This window comes from Ictidomys tridecemlineatus, chromosome 10 (genome assembly GCF_052094955.1).
Source record: "Ictidomys tridecemlineatus isolate mIctTri1 chromosome 10, mIctTri1.hap1, whole genome shotgun sequence".
Classification (NCBI taxonomy): Eukaryota; Metazoa; Chordata; class Mammalia; order Rodentia; family Sciuridae; genus Ictidomys; species Ictidomys tridecemlineatus.
Genome location: NC_135486.1, coordinates 129,624,419 through 129,645,457, shown reverse-complemented (window position 1 = coordinate 129,645,457; position 21,039 = coordinate 129,624,419). Strand labels below are relative to the sequence as shown.

Below are 21,039 nucleotides of genomic sequence, written 5' to 3'. Positions count from 1 at the left end.
CAGCTTAAAAACCAATATAAGGGGGAAAAAACTATTATAAAAGCCAGAGGGATGAACAGAGAGATTGAAATCTTACAGCTACTCATTTTTCAGTGGTTAATATTGCCTAAAAGTGTTGGTATTAATTGTCCTGGAATCATTATGTACACACCGGTCCAGTCATTCAGGGAGATGTATTTTGACTTATCACCTTGCAGGCTGAGTTTGCATTTCTGGGTTCCAGTGGCAAGGACAATTTAATATCACATCTTCAAAGTAATTTTATTTGAATTGTACTTTTGCACTTTCATTTTAAATGGGCATGCCTGATACTTGCGGAGCCCAAATTGCTATGAGTCAACTAGTGAAACCTGATTTTGAAGACTTAATAAGAAAAATTGAAAAGCTAACGTGAATATCCATCTTTTTCCATGTTCAGATACCTTCACTGGCTGAGTACAGGCTCTGGAGTCTGACCGACTGGGTTTTGATACTAGAGCCATTGTTTTTTAGCAGCGTGACCTTGACTTTCTTAACTTCTCTGTGCTTCAGTTGCTCATCTATGAAAGAGGAATAATATTAATACATAGCTAAGAGGGTTGTTGTGAGAATCAGATGAGATGGTGATGTAAAATAGTGCCAGCACACAGTAAGAATTAAAAAAAAATGTTGGTTGTTATTATTTTGGATGCACATTTCCATTTGGTCAAAGACAGGTAAGTCTAAGCAGATCCATGTGCATACCCTTCCAATGATACATATGCTATCCCTTCAAGTTCAAGTCCAGTGTAAAGAAAGCACTTTCCTCCTAATTGCTCCACCCAATGTCTTGTTTGGTCCTGGCTGGATCACAGGCATAATCTAGAACCAATCACTGCAGCCAGGCTCAGAGATGACACAGTGACTAGAAATAGGTCCTATGGAACACAGGAGACAGTTAACTTTGTCTGAACCATATGGAGTAAGAGTGTATGTGTGGTTTTCCAGGGACAGTCATGACCAATGAATGACAATTGTGCTGGAATTTCAGGGACCATACACATGAGCTCCCTTACATCAAAGCACACTGGAGATGCAAATTTTAAACGCCAGCATATTTTATGTATTACTTTCTGGAATTGAAGAGCAAGGGGGAAATATAGTTCTGTAGCAAACAGAGGAAGCAAAATCCATTCTGAATGGTCAAGAAAAATTCCATGAAGAAGGCAGTATTTGTTTTTTATTCCACATTTTTTATTGGTGCATTGTAATTGTACATAATGCACAACTAAAGATGTATTGGTGCATTATAGTTGCACACAATGATGGGATTTTGCTGTTACATATTCATACATACACACAATAGAACAATATAATTTGGCCAATTTCACTCCTCAGCACTCATTTTCTCCCTCCCTTTCTCCCACTCCTTGGTCCCTTTCTTCTCCTGATCTCCCTTTGATTTCCATAAAGACTGCCTCCCTGTTTCTTTTCCTTTATCCTGTGTGGCTTCCACATACGAGACAAAACATGACCCTTGACTTTCTGAGTTAGGCTTATTGTGCTTAACATAATGTTCTCTAGTTCCATCTATTTTCTTGCAAATGACATAATTTCATTTTTCTTTATGGCTGAATAAAACTCTATTGTGTATATAGACCACATTTTCTTTATCCATTCATCCATTGATGGACCCCCAGGCTGGTTCCATAGTTTGGCTATTGTGAACTGTGCTGCTATAAACATAGGTATCACTGTATCACTGTAGTATGATGATTTTAATTCTTTAGGGTAAATACTGAGGAGTGGTACAGCTGGGTCATATGGTGGTTCCATGCCTAGTCTTTTGAGGAACCCTCTTGCTGATTTCTATCATGGTTGTACTAATTTATAGTCCCACCAACAGTGTGAAAGTGTTTCTTTTTCTCCACATTCTCTCCGGCATTTACTATTATTTGGATTCTTGATGATTACTATTCTGACTGGTGTGAGATGAAATCTCAGTATAGTTATGATTTGCATTCCTCTAACTGTGATGATGTTGAACATTTTTTTTTATATATTCGTTAGCCATGTGTATCTCTTCTTTTGAGATGACTGTTTAATTTATTTTCTCATTTATTAATTGGGTTATTTGATTTTTTGGTGGAATTTTTTTTGAGTTCTTTATATATTCTAGATATTAATCCTCTGTCGGACGAGTAGCTAGCAAAGGTTTTCTCCCATTCTGTGTGTTCTCTCTTCCCATTCTGAATTTTTTCCTTTGCTGTGCAGAAGTTTTCAATTTGATGCCATCGTGTTTATTAACTCTTGGCATTATTTCCTGAGCTTTAGGATTGTAATCAGGAAGTTGTTGTTGTCCGTGCCTGTGTACTGGAGTGTTGACACTATATTTTCTTCTGGGAGTTGCATAGTTTCTTTTCTCTTTGATCCACTTTGAGTCGATTTTTGTTCAGAGAGAGAGAGATAAGGGTCTAGTTTCATTCTTCTATATATAGACAACCAGCACCATTTGTTAAAAAGCCTGTTTTTTGCTAGGCACTATGTGCACACCTGGAGTTTTTTCTCTGTGGCTTGGGAGGCTGAAGCAGGAGGATTGCAAGTTCAAAGCCAGCCTCAGCAACTTAGTTTGGCCTTTAGCAACTGTTTTAGTCAGTTTTTTTGATGCTGTGACTAAAGGATCTGACCAGAACAACTATACAGAGGGAAAAGTTTATTCAGGGACTCACGGTTTTGGAGGTCTTAGTCCACAGAAGGCCAGATCCATTTCTCAGGGAGGTGCTTGAGGTGAGGCTGAACATTATGGCGGGAGAGTGTGGCAGAGGGAAGCAGCTCACATCATGGCGGCCAGGAAGCAGAGGGGAAAAACTCCACTTGGCAGATACAAATATATACCCAGAGGCACGCCCCAATTCCCACCTCCCCCAGCCTTACCCACCACTTCACTTACCACTCAGTTAATCCCTATCAGGGGGTTAATTCACGATTGGATTAAGACTCTCACAACCCAATAATTTTTCTTCTGAACCTTCTTGCATTGTCTCACATGTGAGCTTTTGGGGGACAGCTCACATCCAAACCAAATAGCAACTTAGTGAGATCCTGTCTCAAAATAAAAAATAAAATGGGCTTAGGATGTGGCCCAGTGGTTAAGCAACCCTGCATTCAATACAGGGAACCCACCCCCTGCCAAAAAAGGCTGTCTTTTCTCCAATGCATGTTATGTTGGAAAAAATGTTTGGCACCTTTGTCAAGGATCAGATGACTGTAGATGTGTGGGTTTGTCTCTGTGTAGAAGGTGATATTTTAATTGGACTAAAACATAAAATTAATTCTCACAGTTGGGAATGCAGAAGGATATTGCAGATGAAGGAGCTATATTTTTTGTTTTGTTTTGTTTTTAGATTTTTGTTTTGATACTGGGGATTAAATCCACTGAGCCATATCCCCAGCCTTTTTTTATTTTAAGACAGGGTCTCACTAAGTTGCTTACAGCCTTGCTAAGTTGTGGAGGCTGACTTTGGACTTGTGAACCTCCTGTCTCAGCCTCCTGAATTGCTGGGGTTATAGGCGTGCTCCACCATGACCAGAAAGGGGCTGGTTTGAGTAAAGACAGAGAGGCAGGAGACTATCAGGTTTGATTGGAAAGTTGTAGAAACAGATGCTGGAAATATTTGGATCCTGATGAAGAAGAACTTGAATGTCCAAACTATCTGAAGATCATAAGAGCTTTTGAAGGAGATAAATCATCAGACATTTCCTTCTTTTTGTCTTATTTATTTATTTATCTATCTATCAGGCCAAATCCATTCTGCAAGGGTTCCTGGAGGATTCAGGCTATAGTGTTCAGGATCTGAAGAGCTTTCACTTAGTAGGGCTTGGTGCCATCCTGTGTGCTATGAACATCACTGAAATTCCACTTATAAGGATCTCAGAATTCAGGTAAACCAAATACTAGTGTGCAAAATAGCAAATGATCCCTCCATTCATCCATCCATTTATCTGTTCATCCAGATGTTCTCTACTTTCTGATACTTTGCCCCTTTCTGAACTAAAATAGGGAATGGGGTTATCTGGGTCCTCTTTTGGTACTGGTCCTATTTACCTTCTACACAATATTTTTTGACTGGAGAGGTCTTCTTTAACCAGGGTGGTGGTGGCCAGAATTGGGACCCTGACCTGCAGCACTCATGTCTTGGCTGAATTTAAGAGAAAGGCTGAAGAAGTGTTTGGGGATCCCACTGAGTGGACCAGCTCAGTCTTGCAAGAGCTTGGGACCATTGCAGGTAAGAGGCATCTTGAGCATAACTTTCTCTTCTCAAACTGAAATCTAGAACTAAAATAAAATGAAGCAAAATTAAATAATAATCCTTAGCCACAAAGAGCAAACATCAGTGGAGTTACAGTGGAACCTAGATTTCACAGCTTAATGTTGTAGAGGGCAGTATCTGAAAATCTGCTCTTTAAACAAGGTCTCCTGGCAATTCCTGTGCATGCTACAGTTTTATACAGAAAAACGCTGCTATAGAATGTGATTTAATTGGTCTCTAAATAGATTTGTTCATCATCTTAAAGTGTGTAAATTGAAGCTCCTCCTGGGTATACATTTCACTACAGGAGGCCAACCAGGGCTAATGTGACCCACATATTTTTCCTAGTTGATTAAGGAACATGGCTCCCTCGTGTGATTTTCCAGGAATGTTCAGGAATGATGCTTGCTTGGGACATGAGAGCTGTACATTATGTAGCCCCATTAATAAAAGGAGTGGCGTTCCGATGGCTTGAACTAAACCCCGTGATTCCTTTCCTTCCCAGCTGGGTTAACTCAGGCGGAGCTCCGAACGTTCGACAAGGAATTGATGCCGTATTTCCAGCCATCAGCAGTAAAATGCTTCCCTGACGAGATATTCAAAGTAGGTGCTCAGTTCTTCAAGGAGAAATGAGAGCTTGACCCCATTTCGGATCACACAAGGAAACAAGTGACAGGCCCCGGATTCTTGAGGTGTGGAAATAGCCCTCTACTGATAGGATCAGAGGAGATCAACATGTCAACAACGGATGGCAGGATAATTTTAGGTGTTTTTGAAAAGTTTTTCTTAAATTTTTAATTTATATTTTAATTATACTTATTTTTATGGCTACCTTCTCTTCCCAGCAAGTGATACTAATTTTCTATTTATGGACGTGTGACAGGTTCTTAAAAACCTTCTTCAAAACACTTGGGCACAGAGGTATTTTAGCATTTGGAATTTTTCAGATTTTAGAGAGAATGGCACGTGTATGTGCTAAATATACCTAATATTCTCAGCAGCAGGGGATGCATTTGTAAGTAAACATACTGATAACATAATAATATTTTTGTGAGGAAATAGGTAACAGATCACACCAACTAAAATAAATAGAAGCTATAAATAGCCTCACATAAAGTTTTGCTAGTAATTAAGTTTGTCTTAAACTTTGGAAAAAACTTTCAGTTTTCAGACATTTTTGAACTTCAGATTTGCAGGTGAGAGTGGGGAGCTCGATAACATTTCCCTTTGAAATAAGTTTAATTAAAAATCTTTTAATTAATTGAAAAAAACCATAATAAGACAGATGATGAATTGCTGTGGAAAAAAAGTGAGAGAGTGTGGTTGCATCAGATGAAGTAGGGCAGCCGGGGACTCCAGGGAGCGGTCCTTCTTCCTGAGCTCCTACAAGATTGAAGTGTTTGGACGGACTGCTCTGATGAGGAGGCAGGGCCCTGATCTTCTTGCTTGCTGGGTATACACCTGGATAAGGCACACAAATCAGACTGGAGACAGTCCTGAGGGGCCACATGACTGGTTCATTTCAAGACCCACATCTGACCTAGGACCGTTCCAGCACTGTGGACAGCTCCCAGCACAGCCTGGGCACAATAGCCCTTTTGGGGGGTGGGGGTGATAAACAGCATTCCCTGAGGCTAGTGAGGGAATTCCTGCTTCCCCTGGGGATGCTCTGTGTGGGATGGGCAGCTTGGTCCTGGCATTTGGCCAAGCACTTTCTCCTGGTCCCTATAGGAGTGAGCTGTGGCTGCTTCATTGTTCAAGTATCTATTTTAAACTCCTGTTTGTCCTCTGCAGGGTCAGTGTTAGGTTTACCTGGGATCAGGAGATTAGTGGTGAAGGAGTTATAAAACAGTACCTTCAGGGGCCAAGAAGGTGACATAAAGGAATGCAGGAGGCAGGGTGGGGCCCAATGAGAACAGGAGAGCTCTGTCTAAATGGGGCGGCTGCTTCTCAGCTCAGGCACATTAATGCAGTGTGACCACATGGACCCAGAATTGCTGGATGTAACTTTTTTTTTTTTTTTTTAGAAGCAGCCAGAAATCTTCATTTGCATGTGAAATCTCCTGATAATTAAATGTTGGCAGTCGATTTGAATTTATTTTTGAAAAAAAACAGTAGGCCTAGAGATTCAGTCTGTCCCATGGGTCACAAGTCAGCAGCATTGGAAAAACAGATAATTTTTGTAATAGAGACTCGGTGTTAATGGTAGACGTAAACCAGATGAGCACTTGCTCATCTGGAAGGAAGAACCCTGCTGGCTTCCGGGAGCTGTCAGTATGGATGCTCCTTCTCCTGGGGTGAAGAGCACTGGGAGTGTGGCTGGAAGGGTGGGCAGGACCCAGGGCTTGACGGAGCCACTGCAGCGTCCTGGAGGGCATGGTGCAGAGAAGGGCTGTAGGCAGAGGAATGGGATTCCAGGGCAGGTCTACCCAGACAAGAGAGGAGAGGGTGAGACTGAGTGAGGCGGGAGGGAGGAAGGAGCATTACCATAGAATTCCTAGATCCTTGGGAGCCCTAAAATAAACAGGATGATGTGAGAGGTTCTTTTAAAAAAGCAGAATCCTGCCACCCCATCTCATTCCATTCCCACTGGAACCAGTCACCAAGTTCTTATTTAAAGCTGGGTGACTTCAGAAAACATTTTGTTCAGAGTTCTTAAAGACACAGGGTGCCAGGCAGAATTTTCTACTTCTGTTGTTTATGGCAACATCAACAATAGATTACCATGTGTTCCCTCCTCTGATCCCTCACAGGACTCATCATATGGTATATAGGCAGTCATGCCAGAGGATCAAAATTGGCCCAGGAGATAAGTTCTCTGAGTCACTCCACAGCTAGTCCAAAAGCCCAGAGAGGCTATGCAACTTGCCCAAGGTCACACGGCTAGTATGAGGCAGAGCCTGGGCTCAGATTCAGGTCTTTTGCATCTAGGCCTGTGATTTCTTTCCTACATCAGTGTTTCTTCAGGTGGAAAACTGGAATGGTTGAAAAGGTACCTTCATTGTCACAGTGAGAGAAAATCATGACTCCCTTTTCAACCCTCCTTTAAGACTTTTGATTACTTCAAGGAGGCTCACTTTGGAGCTAGAATGTCTTTAATACCTCTGGAGGACTTTTTAATTTCTCCAACCACTTTTTTTTTGTAAGTGGGGATTGAACTCAGGGGCACCTGACCACTGAGCCACATCTTCATTCCTATTTTTTATTTTATTTAGAGACAGGGTCTCACTGAGTTGCTCAGTGGCTTGCTTTTGCTGAGATTGGATTTGAACTCGCCATCCTCCTGCCTCAGCCTCCTGAGCTACTGTGATTACAGGCACCACCATAATGGTCCAGTCTCTCTTTTTTTTAAGAGGCTAGGGATTCAGATGTTGTTGGCCACAATCTAGCTGAAATTAAATTGTGTTTTTTTTTCTTTTTGCTTCTATTGAATGTTTGCTTATATCAATTCTACTGATCTTCTATTTTTGGAAAATTCCATTTTAAAATATATGTATTTGCTTAGTCGAAGAGTGATCTTAAAGAGGTGCACAAATGGTACACGGGCATGACAAAGTTGTGCAGGCTTGGGAAGATGACTGAGGTTTGGGGAAAGTCAGAAGCCCCACCCTCCGAAGCCTTTGCCCTCTTTTCCTCCCACAGGAGTTATCAGCAGAGCAGATCGCCTCTTTGGGTCCAGAGAATGCCGCTGCGGTGACCCACGCCCAGCGCCAGCGGCTCAGCACGTCACAGCTGCAGAGCCTCCAGCGAGCACTAGATGGCGCCAAGACTCACTCCTGGCAGGAAGCGCCCGCCAGCCCCAGCCCCACCGGGTCGTCCTCTGCAGGTTCTCCCCCAGGTGAGCGGAGCCGCGCCAGGGACGCACTCTTAGTCTCCTTCCCTGTCCAGTGGTCTACCGTGCAGTCCCTGGGGGGCCGGGGAAGGTTTCTAAGGTTCAGGGCCGGATCTTTAACAGTCATTTAGGATCTGTGCTCAGAGATAAACCCAAAGTGCTCACCAAGCTTCTGCTGAGTGGTTCTAGCAGCATTTGAAATCACCTGGGGAAGCTCATAAAACTTGCAGGTCCCCAGGTTCTCTTCGGAATCCATTGGATCGGAATCTTCTCAAGACTGAACAGGTTTTAGTGGTTCCTTTGCATCCTTCTTCCTCACCGTCCAGTATTAATTAATTCAGCCTCTCTGCACTGGGCACCTTCTATGTTCCAAATCTGCTGTAGAGGCTGAGAACACAGGTGAGCAAGACAGGCAAGGGTCTTTTGTAAATGAAGAGGATGATGTCATGTCTGATAAGACAGGGAAGGCAATAGGCAGAGGAGGTGATGGTAACCAAGGGCTGAGCAAGACAGGATCTGGGAAGCTTCCCCAGGAAGTGACATTCTCCTGGGCATGTGACTTTCCTGCCCTTTCCCCTCACGGCCTTGCTTACTGCTTTCCTCGCCCACTCCATCTTGGCCGTTTTTTCTATCCTAGGCAAGGTGCTACACTTTGGGAAAACAGCATGGAGCTGGGTATCTCTTGTCCTCACTGAGTTGTGCGGTGAGGGAAGCATCCATAACCAGGTGGCCATGAGGCAGTATGGTGGAGATGCACAGACTCCAAGAGAATGCATCTGGATAGGCCTGGGGGAGTGGGAGGGGCTCATGGAATCCATGATGCCTCAGTTGAAGCCCAAGATGTGGATAAGATGGACTTCACCTGGTGGACTGTATCCCAGGTAGAGGGAAGAGCAGGTGTACATGCTCGTGGGAGAAAGAACTTGGGCTTAACCAACTCTACCTGCTTTCCTTCCCTTTCCTAACTTGATCATCCATCACTGTCAATAGTCTCCCATTTCCAGGCCCCACCTTCCTCTGGGGATGAAGATTGGGGGATTCCTAATTTCCATGGCCACAAGTGTCCAGAAGTAGCACTTACAGATAGGGCCATGCCTTTCTATGTATTATTATTTTTAATAAACTTTTCATTGAAATATAATTAAAATTATATATTATAATAATGAAAATTGTTTAAAATGGTATGGCATTTTGTATGAATAGATAATACACATAATAGATAATGTACATGTTTAAAACATATAGGGTCAGAAGAGTTATGTAATGAAACTTCTCTCTCTGTCCCCCATCCCCCAGCCCCACAGGCCACCAGTCTTACCAGCTTCTAGTGTATTTGTCCAGAGGTATTCTATGCATATATAAGCAAATCAGAGATAGATTATTTCTGCAATTTAACAAAGGCTTATTTTACACCTGTTCTGCACCCTGAATTTTTAAATCTAACAATATATTTGGGGACAATCCCATAACCATCTGCAGGAGCTGTGTAATTGTTGGTTTTCTGTTTACATCATGAGAGTAACTAACTAGATCTATGTAGATGGGCATTTCAATTGATTCTTTTTTGTTGTTACTAACACTGCATTGTGTAATTTGCAAGTTCAGGTATGTCTAGGATAAATTCTCCAAAGTGGGATTGCTGGGTCAGAGGGTATGTGCATTTGTAATTTTGATAGACGTTGTCACATGCCCTGCAGAGAGTTGGGTACCTGTTTTCCCTTGAACCAGCTGTGTCAGAAAATGACCAGGCAAGACCCCTGACACCTCCTCCGTTCGCTCTACAGGGGTGTCTGAGGAAGAGCTGCCATTGGATGAGCCATTCCTGTGGCCAAACCCTTCATCTTTTGTTTCCTCAACTTGCATCTGGAGTGATGTTTAGAGTACACATTCTTAGGCCTCCTACCAGACTTGCTGAATCAGAATCTTTCTTGGCACTTGCATTAGACTTCCCAGGCAACTCTTATGATTAAGGCAGGCCTGGTATGTGCTGATTCACACAATCCCATTTAATCCAACTTGCTTTTTTCTCCCCCTTTGGAGCCATTATTCCCATTTAAGAGATGAACAGATAGAGCTTCTGAGTTAAGAGGTCCCAAGAGACTCGGGGCTGGGCACGGGCTTCCGCTCTCATGTGTGCCCTACCTTGTGTTTGATTTCAGGAGCATCTATTGCCTTGGGTCTTTGGCTTGGAGGCCCCCTGCTGCTTCTAATGACTGATCTCCTTCGATGAGTGGCCTGAGTGCTTCTCGTTGGTATCCCAAGGAGCTGGCCAAGGCCTGTAGAGACAGAGGATGCTTCAGACTGTAGGAGACCCTCAGCTGGACTCAGCACCTCAACTAGGGCAAGGAGACCCTGGACCCTTGACATTTAAAAGGGGGAAAAATTTAAAAATGATCCTGTGAATTCTAAGGCATCCAGCCTCTCTAGAAGGGTGCCCTTCTATGCCCAGTTGAACCTGTTTTTTTTTTTTTCCTGGCTTTTGAGACAGAACTGGGGAGGGGAGGGTGTCCTGTTTACAGCACGAAAACTTTACAGCCCTCCCTCCCTCCAGAGAGAGAAGGGATGGGGAGATGGGTGCAGGAAGAGGAACTCTTTTTAGCCAGTGCCTGATCTGGCTTCTCCTCCAGCTTAATTTCACTTTCTTGGAGCTACAGACTGCATTGGATTTCTCCTTCTCCGATGCTTAGCAGAACTGAAATAAATGAATCCCTCAACAGAAGCCAATATTCCTGCCTGATTGCTGGGACTAATTGATGTTTTGGTGGGCATTGCATTGCTTGGAAATTAAAACATTTAACATGGCCCAACGTTAAATCAATTTTTAAATACATTTTCCAGATACCTTCTATTTCCTCGGGTATCAGCTGGATGGATGACTGTGGAGTTATCAGTTAAACTTTTAAAATATTCTTCTTCCTTTTTTTTTTTTTTTAAAGTGGAGATGGTGTCCTGGTATTGAGTTGCTCTGAGCTCTGTGCATTTGTAATTTGAGCTTCAGAGAATGGTTTGAAAAAAAAAATTTGGGTAAGTCAGTTGCTAATGTGATTCTGGCACAGCCCAGCAAACTCAGCCCCCTGGTCCTATCCTTCTGGGAAGAAGTTACTTCTGGAAATTGCTAGGATGCCCTTGGTCTTGGATTCAGGAAGTCGGAGCTTGAGAAAGGTGGCCAACCATGGTGTATCCCACCCACCAGGCGCTACTCCTTCTGGGGGTAGCAATCAAATCTGCCTGGCACGGCATCCCTCAGGTGGTAAGTTAGGTGTCTTGGGTTCTTTTAGTTATATAGCCACAGGAGACATCTCGTCTAGAGAAGGGAAATCTGTGAATTTCCAAAAATCTGTGGTGTTCCATGAGGTGAGTGGATTTTTTAATAAATCAGCATTGGTAGGTGTAGTAGAGAATGGTGGATTTGGGGAGATGTCACCTGTGGTCATTATAGAAAATGAAAAGATTGTGGAGTGGAAGGGGTGGCCCTGCAGGTACCACAGAGGGTCCGATTTGCTTTTATTTTCATCCTGGCAGGGAAGTGGCAGCAAATGTTGCTTCCCATGCACAGGTCATTTATCTGGTTCCAAACAATAGCAGTCCCCGGTTCTTCTGGGCTGGACCAGCTGCTCGGAGAAGGATGCTGAATGAGCATGCGCCATGCAGCGTCCCAGCAGAAAGGTCATGTGTGTTCCCACTTTCTGTGGCCTTGGATTATCCTGGACAACCAAAGGCACACAATAGCAAAAACAACTCTCCTTTGAATCAGACTTCACACTGATAGCACCATGGCTTTTGTATCTCATGTTCTCTTTTGATCACTTGTGTCTGATCCACTTCCTGGTCTTCCCTTCCATCTGGAATAGTAGCAATGGCTCCCATAACAGAGGGCCGACTGTGCCAAACTGCTCTCAGGGCTATGCCTGTCCTCTTAGCTCCTTTCGTCATCATGAAGACCCTGCCAGGTAGGTACTGCGACAGTTCCCCTTTTCCAGATGAGGAGACTGAGCCCTAGAGAAGGAGACTGGATTAGGAACTCTCTCGCCCCTTGGCCTCCCACATAGTGGGGACCTGAATCCTGACTTCTTTATCTCTGAGCTGTGCTGCCTCCTGAGCTGGTACCTTTAACTTCCCTAATAAGTCAGATCAGAGAGAGATTCTGTAAATCCCTTCACCACCTCCTCTGGCGGGAGGCCAGCTTGCCTCACAGCACATATAATTGGTGATCGCCTCAGGCAGGAAGACAAATCTAGCTCATGCCCTGCAGGACCCCCAGGGTCTCAGGTTGAAATGCTCAGTCCCTTCCTTCAGGAAAGTGGCAGGTCATACTGGTAGGTGCTGTAATGTTCACCTTTCAATGTCAGCCTGTCAGATGGGTTCCCAGCCTCCATCGTTGGCAGCTTCACTAGCTGGGTGCAGGGATCAAGGACACTTGCAGGCAGGTTACAGTGTGCTGCTGTTCAGAGTTCTGATAGGACAGGACCTCTGGCCATCTGGGCTATTAAACATGGTGGATAATGCCCCAGCTGGGTCCTTTTGTAGAAGCCCCACCTTTAGGCCCACAATGGATGCTGAGCCTGGCTTGCTGGGGGCTGGCAATCCTCCCACAACCCCAGCCTGCCACTCAGTGAAGTGCAACTTCAGTTATTCGCTGTAGTCCTGGTATCCAGAGTTGTAGCCACCATTGCTGGTGATGCTCTAGACTGCCAAAGAAGAGGTTGCTGGGTTCTTGTGTGCACTGTGTTTACCTGGCTGAACTGAAGAGATGCTGCTATGGAAGAGAGTTATAATTTATGTGAAATATTTGGTCTTTCTTTGACCTTCACTTTGCCTACCTTTGCCTTTTTTTCTTTTTTTTCCTAGTACTAGGATAATCCCAGGGTTGCTCTACTATTGAACTAAGTCCCCAGCCCTTTTAATTTTTTTCTTTTGAGATAGGATCTCACTTAGTTGCCTAGCCTGGCCTTGAACTTTTGATCCTCCTATCTCAGCCTCCTAAGTCACTGGGATTAAGGTGGTCCACCATGCTTGGATCCAGCCTAGCATCTTGGGGGGCTTTTAAAAACCATCTATATCGGGGCTGGGGTTGTGGCTCAGTGGTAGAGTGCTTGTCTAGCATACATGAGGCACTGGGTTTGATCCTCAGCACCACATAAAAAAGTAAAATAAAAATATGGTGTCCACCTAAATATTAAAATAAATAAATATTAGAAAAGATATTTTAAAATAAATATCAAACCCCCCCAAACCCCCAAACCAAAGCATTTATATCATCTTCCTCCCATCTCATATTTATGGGATGTGTGTGCCGAGACTTAAGCCTTGCAGAGTTCCCAGTCTACCCAGTATCCAGCTGGGACATCTGCAAAGCACATGTCCTCCTGAAGTGAGTTCCCTCTCTACAAATCCATTTAGCATGTCCAATGATCCAGAGAGTCTTCCGTCCCTACAGGCAATTCATTTTATACTTCTTCAGTGCCCCAGTTACTGATGATTTTTAGAAAAGGCTGTGGGCTCGTCTGATCCATGGGGATATCTGTGGAGTTGATCCATGGGGACACCAGCAAGTGAAGTCCTTATTTGCCTTCACTTCTTTCTTGGCCTTTTGAGAGACAGACTAAATAGATGCTGATGGAAAATGGAGGGAGGCAATGGCGGGGACTGTACATTCCTGGGAGAACCCTAGGCCTGTGAAATTTCCTCCAGTCTCTTACACCCTCCAGCACATGCCTGTGTATGGTGGGCCAGGTGATTGTTTCCAACAATACTGCTTACCCCCCTTTATTAGGGTTATACCTAATAATCCAAGCCATGGGAATTTGTAGTACATCTCGGTAGGGAGAGTCTGTTTCCTTCCTCTGCTAAATTTCAGCTTTGGTCATTAGAATGTGAGTAGACATGTCATGACCTGGAAGTTTTAAATGTGCTTGCATGATGTAGCTTCACCTTGGGAAGTAATTTATTTTTCACGTGAAGGGACTGTCGGTAGACCTGAACTTGACTGAGATCTTAAAGCCAAGCTGAGCTCAGCTGGGTTCTGCTGAAGACTTGAAGACTCATGAGCAAGAAATAAATACTTGTTATGGAGATGCACTGAGATTTCGGGATTGTTACTGTAGCAAATGCTGACTTATACATCATATTGTCCACATGCCTTCCTCGCTCAGTTCTGGTCCTGTTCCATGGCCTCCAAAGAGTGCCATGCTACTTGGCAGCTGATAGTGTCCTGCTCCTGCTTATTCCCCATCTCCGGGAGTCATGGAAACCAGGTACCAGAGCAGAGCTGGCAGTCAGAGCTCATGCTTATAACATGGTTGTTCCACCTACTTTGCCACAAGGTACTTTTGTAGCTAATGATTCACTGACTGCTTCATCTGAACATGGAATGTTCCAGTAATAATTCCCTCCAACTCTTCATCTTAGCTGTACCTCTAGTGTAGTCAAGACCCTTTCATCCAGAGTTTCCCAGGATTTTCTGGTTAAGGAACAGCACATGGAATATGCATTGGGCCATCCTTTGGGAAGAATATTCCAGTTCAAGGAGTGATCTGGCTCTCTCCCTGGGTATGGTCACCTCCTCCACACATGTTGGAAGGCCCATAGAAGTGACTGAGGTTGACAAGTCTGTTCTTCTGGGAATTTGCCCCGTCTTCATTAACTCTTTGCCATATTACACCCACAGAAACCCCACTCTCCACCAGGCTCCTCTATGACCTTCCCTGGCATCCTGGGTCAGGCAGCCTGAGACACTGATGGGCAGCCTGGTGGATTTCCACTGGTGCCCAATCCAGCTCCAGGATCTGTCACATCAGGAAGGGTTTGGCATTGGAGGAGTGGAAGTGACAACTCACCAGTACGTATCTCACCCGGTTGTAATCTGGGCAGGAACCTTATCTGTCTCGTTCACTGCCATGTTCCCACTGCACCGTGGACTAGGTCCTGGTTGATGTTTACTACATAGTTTTTGAAATGTTTGAGTGAATCCACTTCTTCTCTTGCACAAAACTGAACTCAGTAGGAATTTCAGTAGGCACAGTTCGGAAAACTTCGGCTCCACTCCAGGAGAAGGGAGGCACGGGATTGGAAGATTGCCATTTAATGAAAAATTATGGAAAACTGACTTTTCTGTTGGCCTGTGGTAGGTGCTACAGATAGAGCAGGACACAAAGCCCTGACTTCAAAGAGCTTGCACTCTCCTGGGGGCAGGAGAGGCAGACAGTAAACACATGTCCATGTCAGACAGTAACCGGCACTAGGGGGCAAAAGAAATGTGGAGGGAAGCGCTGGGAGCACTGGGTGGTGGGGATGGCAGAGAACAAGCTTTAATTCAGAAGCAGGTAGTTAGGGAAGGCCTTACTGAAAAGATAATAACGGAGCATGTACTTGGAGGACAGAGGAGGACATGCCTATACATGGGGGAGATTCTAGGCAGAAAGATGAGCCAGTTCCAGAGGCAAGGCCAAAGCTCAGGGTGTTTGAGGACTGAGATGGTAACCACAAGACTGGGACTTGGGTGAGAGTGAGGAGAGGTGGGAGATGAGGTTGGACAGGTGATGGGCCAGATCGGCAGGTCGGTGGCACCACAGGGCTCTGTCCTGTGGCTCTGAATGAGATGAAAGTGGGAGGAGGTGGGACACACACCAGTGGAGTCTCTGCTTTTCACAGCTCTCTTACCATGACACCAAGGTGGTTTAGCAAAAAATTACTGTGAGCTGGAATCCCTCTGGGTTCTGCCTCCTGTTCTCTGTGTATTGGCTTCCCTTAGTTTCCACCTGGTTGGTTGCCTCCTTGAAAAGGTTATATTTCAGTTTGATGAAAACTGTCCTAGAAGGTTTGATTTGGCGTTTTATTTTCTGGCTCTTCTCGGTATCCTAAATAGAGTGAGGGAACAAAGTTGTGTGTTGAAGTCTTGGTCCCCAGCTGATGGTGCTTTTGGGAGGTTGTGGAAACTTTAGGAGGTGGGACTAGTGGAGGGAAGCTGGATTCCCTGGGAGCTGCCCATGACGGGGATGCCAGGACCCTGACCCCTTCCCCCATCTCTGTTTCCCAGTTACCACAAGGTGAGCAGCTTTGCTCCATCATGTCCTCCCACCATGATGCTCTGCTTTGCCACAGGCCCAAAGGCAACAGGGACCAGTGACCTTGGACTGAAACCTCTGTAACTATGAGGAAAAGTAAATCTTGACTCTCTATATGTGGTTTACCTCAGGCATTTTGTCACAGCAACGGAAAGCTGACTAACACAGGACTTGAATCCTCCCAAGCCCATGGCCAGGGATCACCTCTTTCTGTCCTTCTGAGTAGACTTTCATTTTAAAAGCTATTTTGTGTTTCTCCATGTGGGTTTTGAATACCAGCTTCTGAGTGATTGCATCTGCTTATTTCCAGGAGAATTTTTGTGATTTCTACCCTTTTAAAAGGCTTGTATCAATCTGCCTGGCCTATTGTTTATGCTTTGGATACTTCCCGCCTGTACCTCCAAATCTACACTCTTCTCAGCTTCACTCTGCCCAGAGAGACTGATTAAATTACTTTGCCTCTATCTTTCCAGCTGGGATTGGCCAGTGGGGGCCCAGCAGGAGGCTGGAGATGGAGGGCCAAGTCGGAGCACTCATTCCCCTGGCTCCCTTTCTGGAGCTGTTAAGGGCTGGCAGTGGCTCAGCCTCCTTGAGGGCCTCCTCTTCTGTGAATGGGTCTTTCTTACAGCTGAGCTACCTCTGGATTCCAGGAATTTCTCTCCTGCTTCTCTTTTAGACCTGGTGGGTAGGAGCTCTGCTGTTGATGATTCCAGGGAAATTGACATCTCTTATTTTTTCTTAACCCTTTCCAAACTTCTGCATGTAATTTTTTCCCTATTTTCAATTACCCAATTTGTGCCATCCATTTCTTGCCAGGACCTGAATTCTCTGTTTTACACGGACATTTTCAAGAAATGTATCCTTAAAGGCTGCATGGGAATCCTATAGAAATGTCTCTAAGTTTTGAGGTGGTAGCCCACCTCAGCATGCATTCCTTGAATCTGACCAATCAATGCCTCTTTTATCTAATCAAATTTGTCATGATGCCATGAAGATGCATACCTTGTTTCTTCTGGTGTGGGAAGAACCAGGTACTGCCCTTGCAGTTAAGGACTCTGGGCACAATTCTCAAGTGGATCTGGATGTCAGCTAAGACCATCTGGCCAATGAGGAGGCCCCAATTCCAAAGAAAACCAAAACCCTCACCAGGTTTTCTGCAAATTACTGCCTAATGGCATGCCATTCATGCACCTCATTGTCCTAGTTGTGGATCCTCTCAAATAGTCTATTCAGACAAAAGTACTAGTGGATAATTGTAGCAGGCAGCCTCTAAGAGGCCTCAAATGATTCCTGCTGCTTCCCTGCATATTGGCTGGTCCTAGTGACTTGCTTTGTTTTTTTTTTTAATTAATTTATTGTGACTTGTTTTTAATTAGTAGAATACAGCAAAATAATGGGATGTCACTTCTGAGAGTAGATTTCACCAAAGACTGAGACTACTGTCTTGCTGGTACGCTGTCTTGCCCTCTTGTTTGCTTGCTCTGATAAATCAGGCAGCCTGCTGGGAGCTACCAATGGAGAGGCCCACATAAGAAGGATCAGAGGGTGGCCGCTGACATCCCTTATCCGAAACTGAATCCTTAGGATTAGGAGTAGATCCCTCCTCTTCAGCCTTAAGATGAAGCCTGGCCGACCTCTCTACAGGGACCTTGGGAGACCCTCGAGCAGAGGACCCAGCTAACCTATGTTCCAAGTCCTGACCCGCGTGATAAGTTTGGGGATAATTTGTTATACAGCCACAGGCAGTTAATACACTGGTGTAGATCTTATGATACCAAAGGAACGACCAAAGTGAAGTTTAGATGTGAACTAACTACTTCACAACAAAACACAATGAACCCATCCTCAGGAATTTCTGTCCACCCTTAGTTCTTTCAATGAGAAGTCTTCTCTTGCTTTACTCTTTCAATATCATTCTTCAGTTTTGCCTTGTTTGGCTTCTTTGGGTTTCAGTTCTTTATCCATTTGGCAGAGGTTTTTAGTTCTTTGTAACTTCTACTCCCACACTTGAAAGACTCCTCAAGGTATTCAGCAGGTGAAAGACAGTCATAGCCTCTGTTAACACAGTTCACCTTTCTTGGGTAGCAGCGTAGGTTATAGATATATAAAATACCACTTACATAAGTCTTTTAGCTTCTTCTTGCATATACTGCTTCCTAATGGCTTAAAGCTATTAAAAAACACATGCAAACAAAAATTTAATCTAACAAAGAAAACACCTTCACGATGCTCAAATCCAGTTGTGTCGAATGTGAAGGAGAATATATTCTCTTGGCAGAAAAGCTTTTTAAATCCTATGCTTTTTGACATTTCAACCAGTGTGTTAGATAAGAAGACTGCTATGGAAATATAGTGAGCAAAATTGCTGGAAAAATATAGGTTAGGAAAGAATTCAAGAATATGTATCCATTAAGCTTGATGAAATAATTCTAGAGACTGAGGCTGTAAATCTTTACAAGGAAACTGTAGAGGCACTGGAGTGATCCTGTTTTGCAGATTTTCATGTGGTTGGTTCATGTAGGAAAATCCTGGGAGAGTTAGATAAATACCTAACAAAGCCAGAAAGATAAATGGAGGTGTTTATATCAGAGTTTGAAACATGTGATCCAATAAGTCAGAAAAAAAAGTGCAGTGAAGTAATTATAGTAATGGTTAAAAAAAGAAAAAGAAGCAGGAGAAACACTAGGAGCACGAGCTGTATAAAAATACATCAGAATGTGGCCATTTCTGACTACTCCACCCCGAGCCAGCCATCATCAGCCTCCTTGGGATTTCTGCAGACTTGCCTCCTGCTATAGCTTGGATCTGAAATGCCTCCCAAGGGCTTTGTACCCAGTTTGGCACACTGGGCAGCAGGGGAACCTTTATGAGATGGGACCTACTAGGAGGTCTTCTGGTCATTGAGGATGTGCCCTTGAGGGGGACAGTGCCTTCCCTTTTTCACTTCCTGGACACAAGCTGAATAGCCTCCTCTGTCACATGTTCCTGTCATGATGTGCTCCTTTGCTACAGGGTCCAAAAGCAACACGACCAATTGTGCATGGAGTGAAATAGAGCCCAAACAAACCTTTTCTCTTTATCAGTTGATCATCTCAGGTATGTTGATACAGTAACAGAAAACTGACTAACGTACCTCCTTAGAGTCTATTTCAACAAACAACCAGAATGATACTTTAAAAAAAAAAAGATAAGTCAGAGAACATTGTTTGGTCATAGCTAAAAGGTGGAAACAACCTAAATGTCCATCAACTGAATGGATTAACAAATTTTACTGTGTCCATACAATGAAATATTATTTGGTAATCTAAAGGAATGAAGTGTAAGTCATCAGGTTCATAGAGACAGAGAGTGGAATGGTAGTTGCTAAGAGCTGAGAAGAGTGGGCAATTGGAAGTTAATGTTTTATGGGTTCAGAGTTTCAGTTTTTACAAGGGAAAAGGGTTCTAGAGATGTCTGGTAGTGATGGTTACACAATCATATGAATATACTGAATGCCACTGAACTGTACATTAAAAAGTGGTAATCTATTTAAAAAAAAAGGAGTGAAGTACTGATACATGCTATAGCATGGGTGGATTCTGGAAACCTTATGCTAACGGAAAGAAGCCAGACGCAAAGCGCCCTGTATTATATGATTCCATTTATAGGAAGTGTTTTAAATAGGCAGATCAATAAAGACAAAAAGTCAATTAGTGCCTGCCTGGGGCTGGCAGGAAGAGTTGGGAAATTGAGAGAGGGACTGCTAACCGTTTCTTCATGGGTGATGAGAAAGTTCTAAAACGTTGTGGCAGTAGTTGCACTAGTCTGTGAATACACCAAGAACCTTTGAATCATGAACTTTAACTGGGGGGATTTTGTAGTGTCTGAATTATCTTTGAATTAAGTCTGTTAAAACAGCAGACCTATAAGAAAGACTTGAATTTGGGGATCTGTTTTCATCAAGTCTAATCCAGTCTTGGGTAGGAACAAATTCTGGTGGGCTACTGCACACTGAAGAGTCGGTTGTCACAACACCTGGCGTACCCCACGGGCTTTCCAAATAGGGATGGTGACAGGGTCAAAGAAAGACACTTGGCCCTGTGTGTCTGGGGTTCTACATCTGCAGATCCAATGAACCGGGGATGAAAAATATATTTAAAAATTGCCTCTGTACTGAACATGTACAGCTTTTTCCCCTTGCCCTTATTCTTTAACAATAATGACGACTTTACAAAGCATTTATTTTAGGTACCACAGGTCATGTAGAGATGGGTTAAAATTTACAGAAGGATGTGTAGGTCACATGCAAATACTATGCCCTTTTATAAAAGGAACATGGACCTCCTAGTATTTTGATCCCCAGAGTGTCTTGGGCTCAGTCCCCTGTGGCTACTGAGGGACAGCTATAGGTTGTTTCAGGACATCTGGGGGCAAAAGCCTATTCCTCTGCTTAAAACCTCCCAGTGCTTTTCTATGTTATTCAGAGTCAAAACTCAAGTTCTTCAAACCACGGACAAGATGCAGTTCCCCGCTGTCTGAGCTGACGGGCTACTTCCCTGCTTCCCACGGGCACTGTTCCTCACTGTCCCTGTGGAGCCTGCCACCTCTGCTGCCCTGGGGCTTGTCCTTGCTGCCTGCGCTCTGCCTCCCAGCCATCTCCACCAGGTCCCCGCAGGGCTTGCTCGCTTTACCTCCTTTGCCTCCGATGTCACTCCTTGGCCTTCTCCCTGGTCCCCGCACATGAAAGCGCCTTCTGACATTTTCTGTTTCTAGTGTCTGCTTTCCCTCCACAGCACACCTGACCTGGTACACAGTTATTTTTTTTGATTTGTTGTCTGTCTCTCCACCCCCTCCCTAGAATGTCACCTCTACAAGGCAGGAGGGACTTTTATCCATT

At 44.1% G+C, this 21,039-nt stretch overlaps 1 protein-coding gene across 7 annotated transcripts in view; it reads left to right on the top strand.

The window, feature by feature from the left end:
• The window catches only part of Otoa (otoancorin), a 134,251-nt gene that overhangs the window by 62,518 nt on the left and 50,694 nt on the right, over positions 1-21,039 (top strand). For 4 of the 7 annotated variants that reach the window (XM_078024218.1, XM_078024216.1, XM_078024217.1 and 1 more), the window contains 5 exons: positions 3,758-3,900; positions 4,108-4,244; positions 4,774-4,871; positions 7,911-8,106; positions 8,738-9,269. In XM_078024218.1, coding sequence (XP_077880344.1) covers positions 3,758-3,900; positions 4,108-4,244; positions 4,774-4,871; positions 7,911-8,106; positions 8,738-8,985 — 822 coding nt within the window. In that variant the 3' untranslated portion in view covers positions 8,986-9,269. Of the gene's footprint in view, positions 1-3,757; positions 3,901-4,107; positions 4,245-4,773; positions 4,872-7,910; positions 8,107-8,737; positions 9,270-10,259; positions 10,903-21,039 lie in introns of those variants that run through there. The other 3 variants (XM_078024220.1, XM_078024221.1, XM_078024219.1) reach the window with 2 other exon arrangements.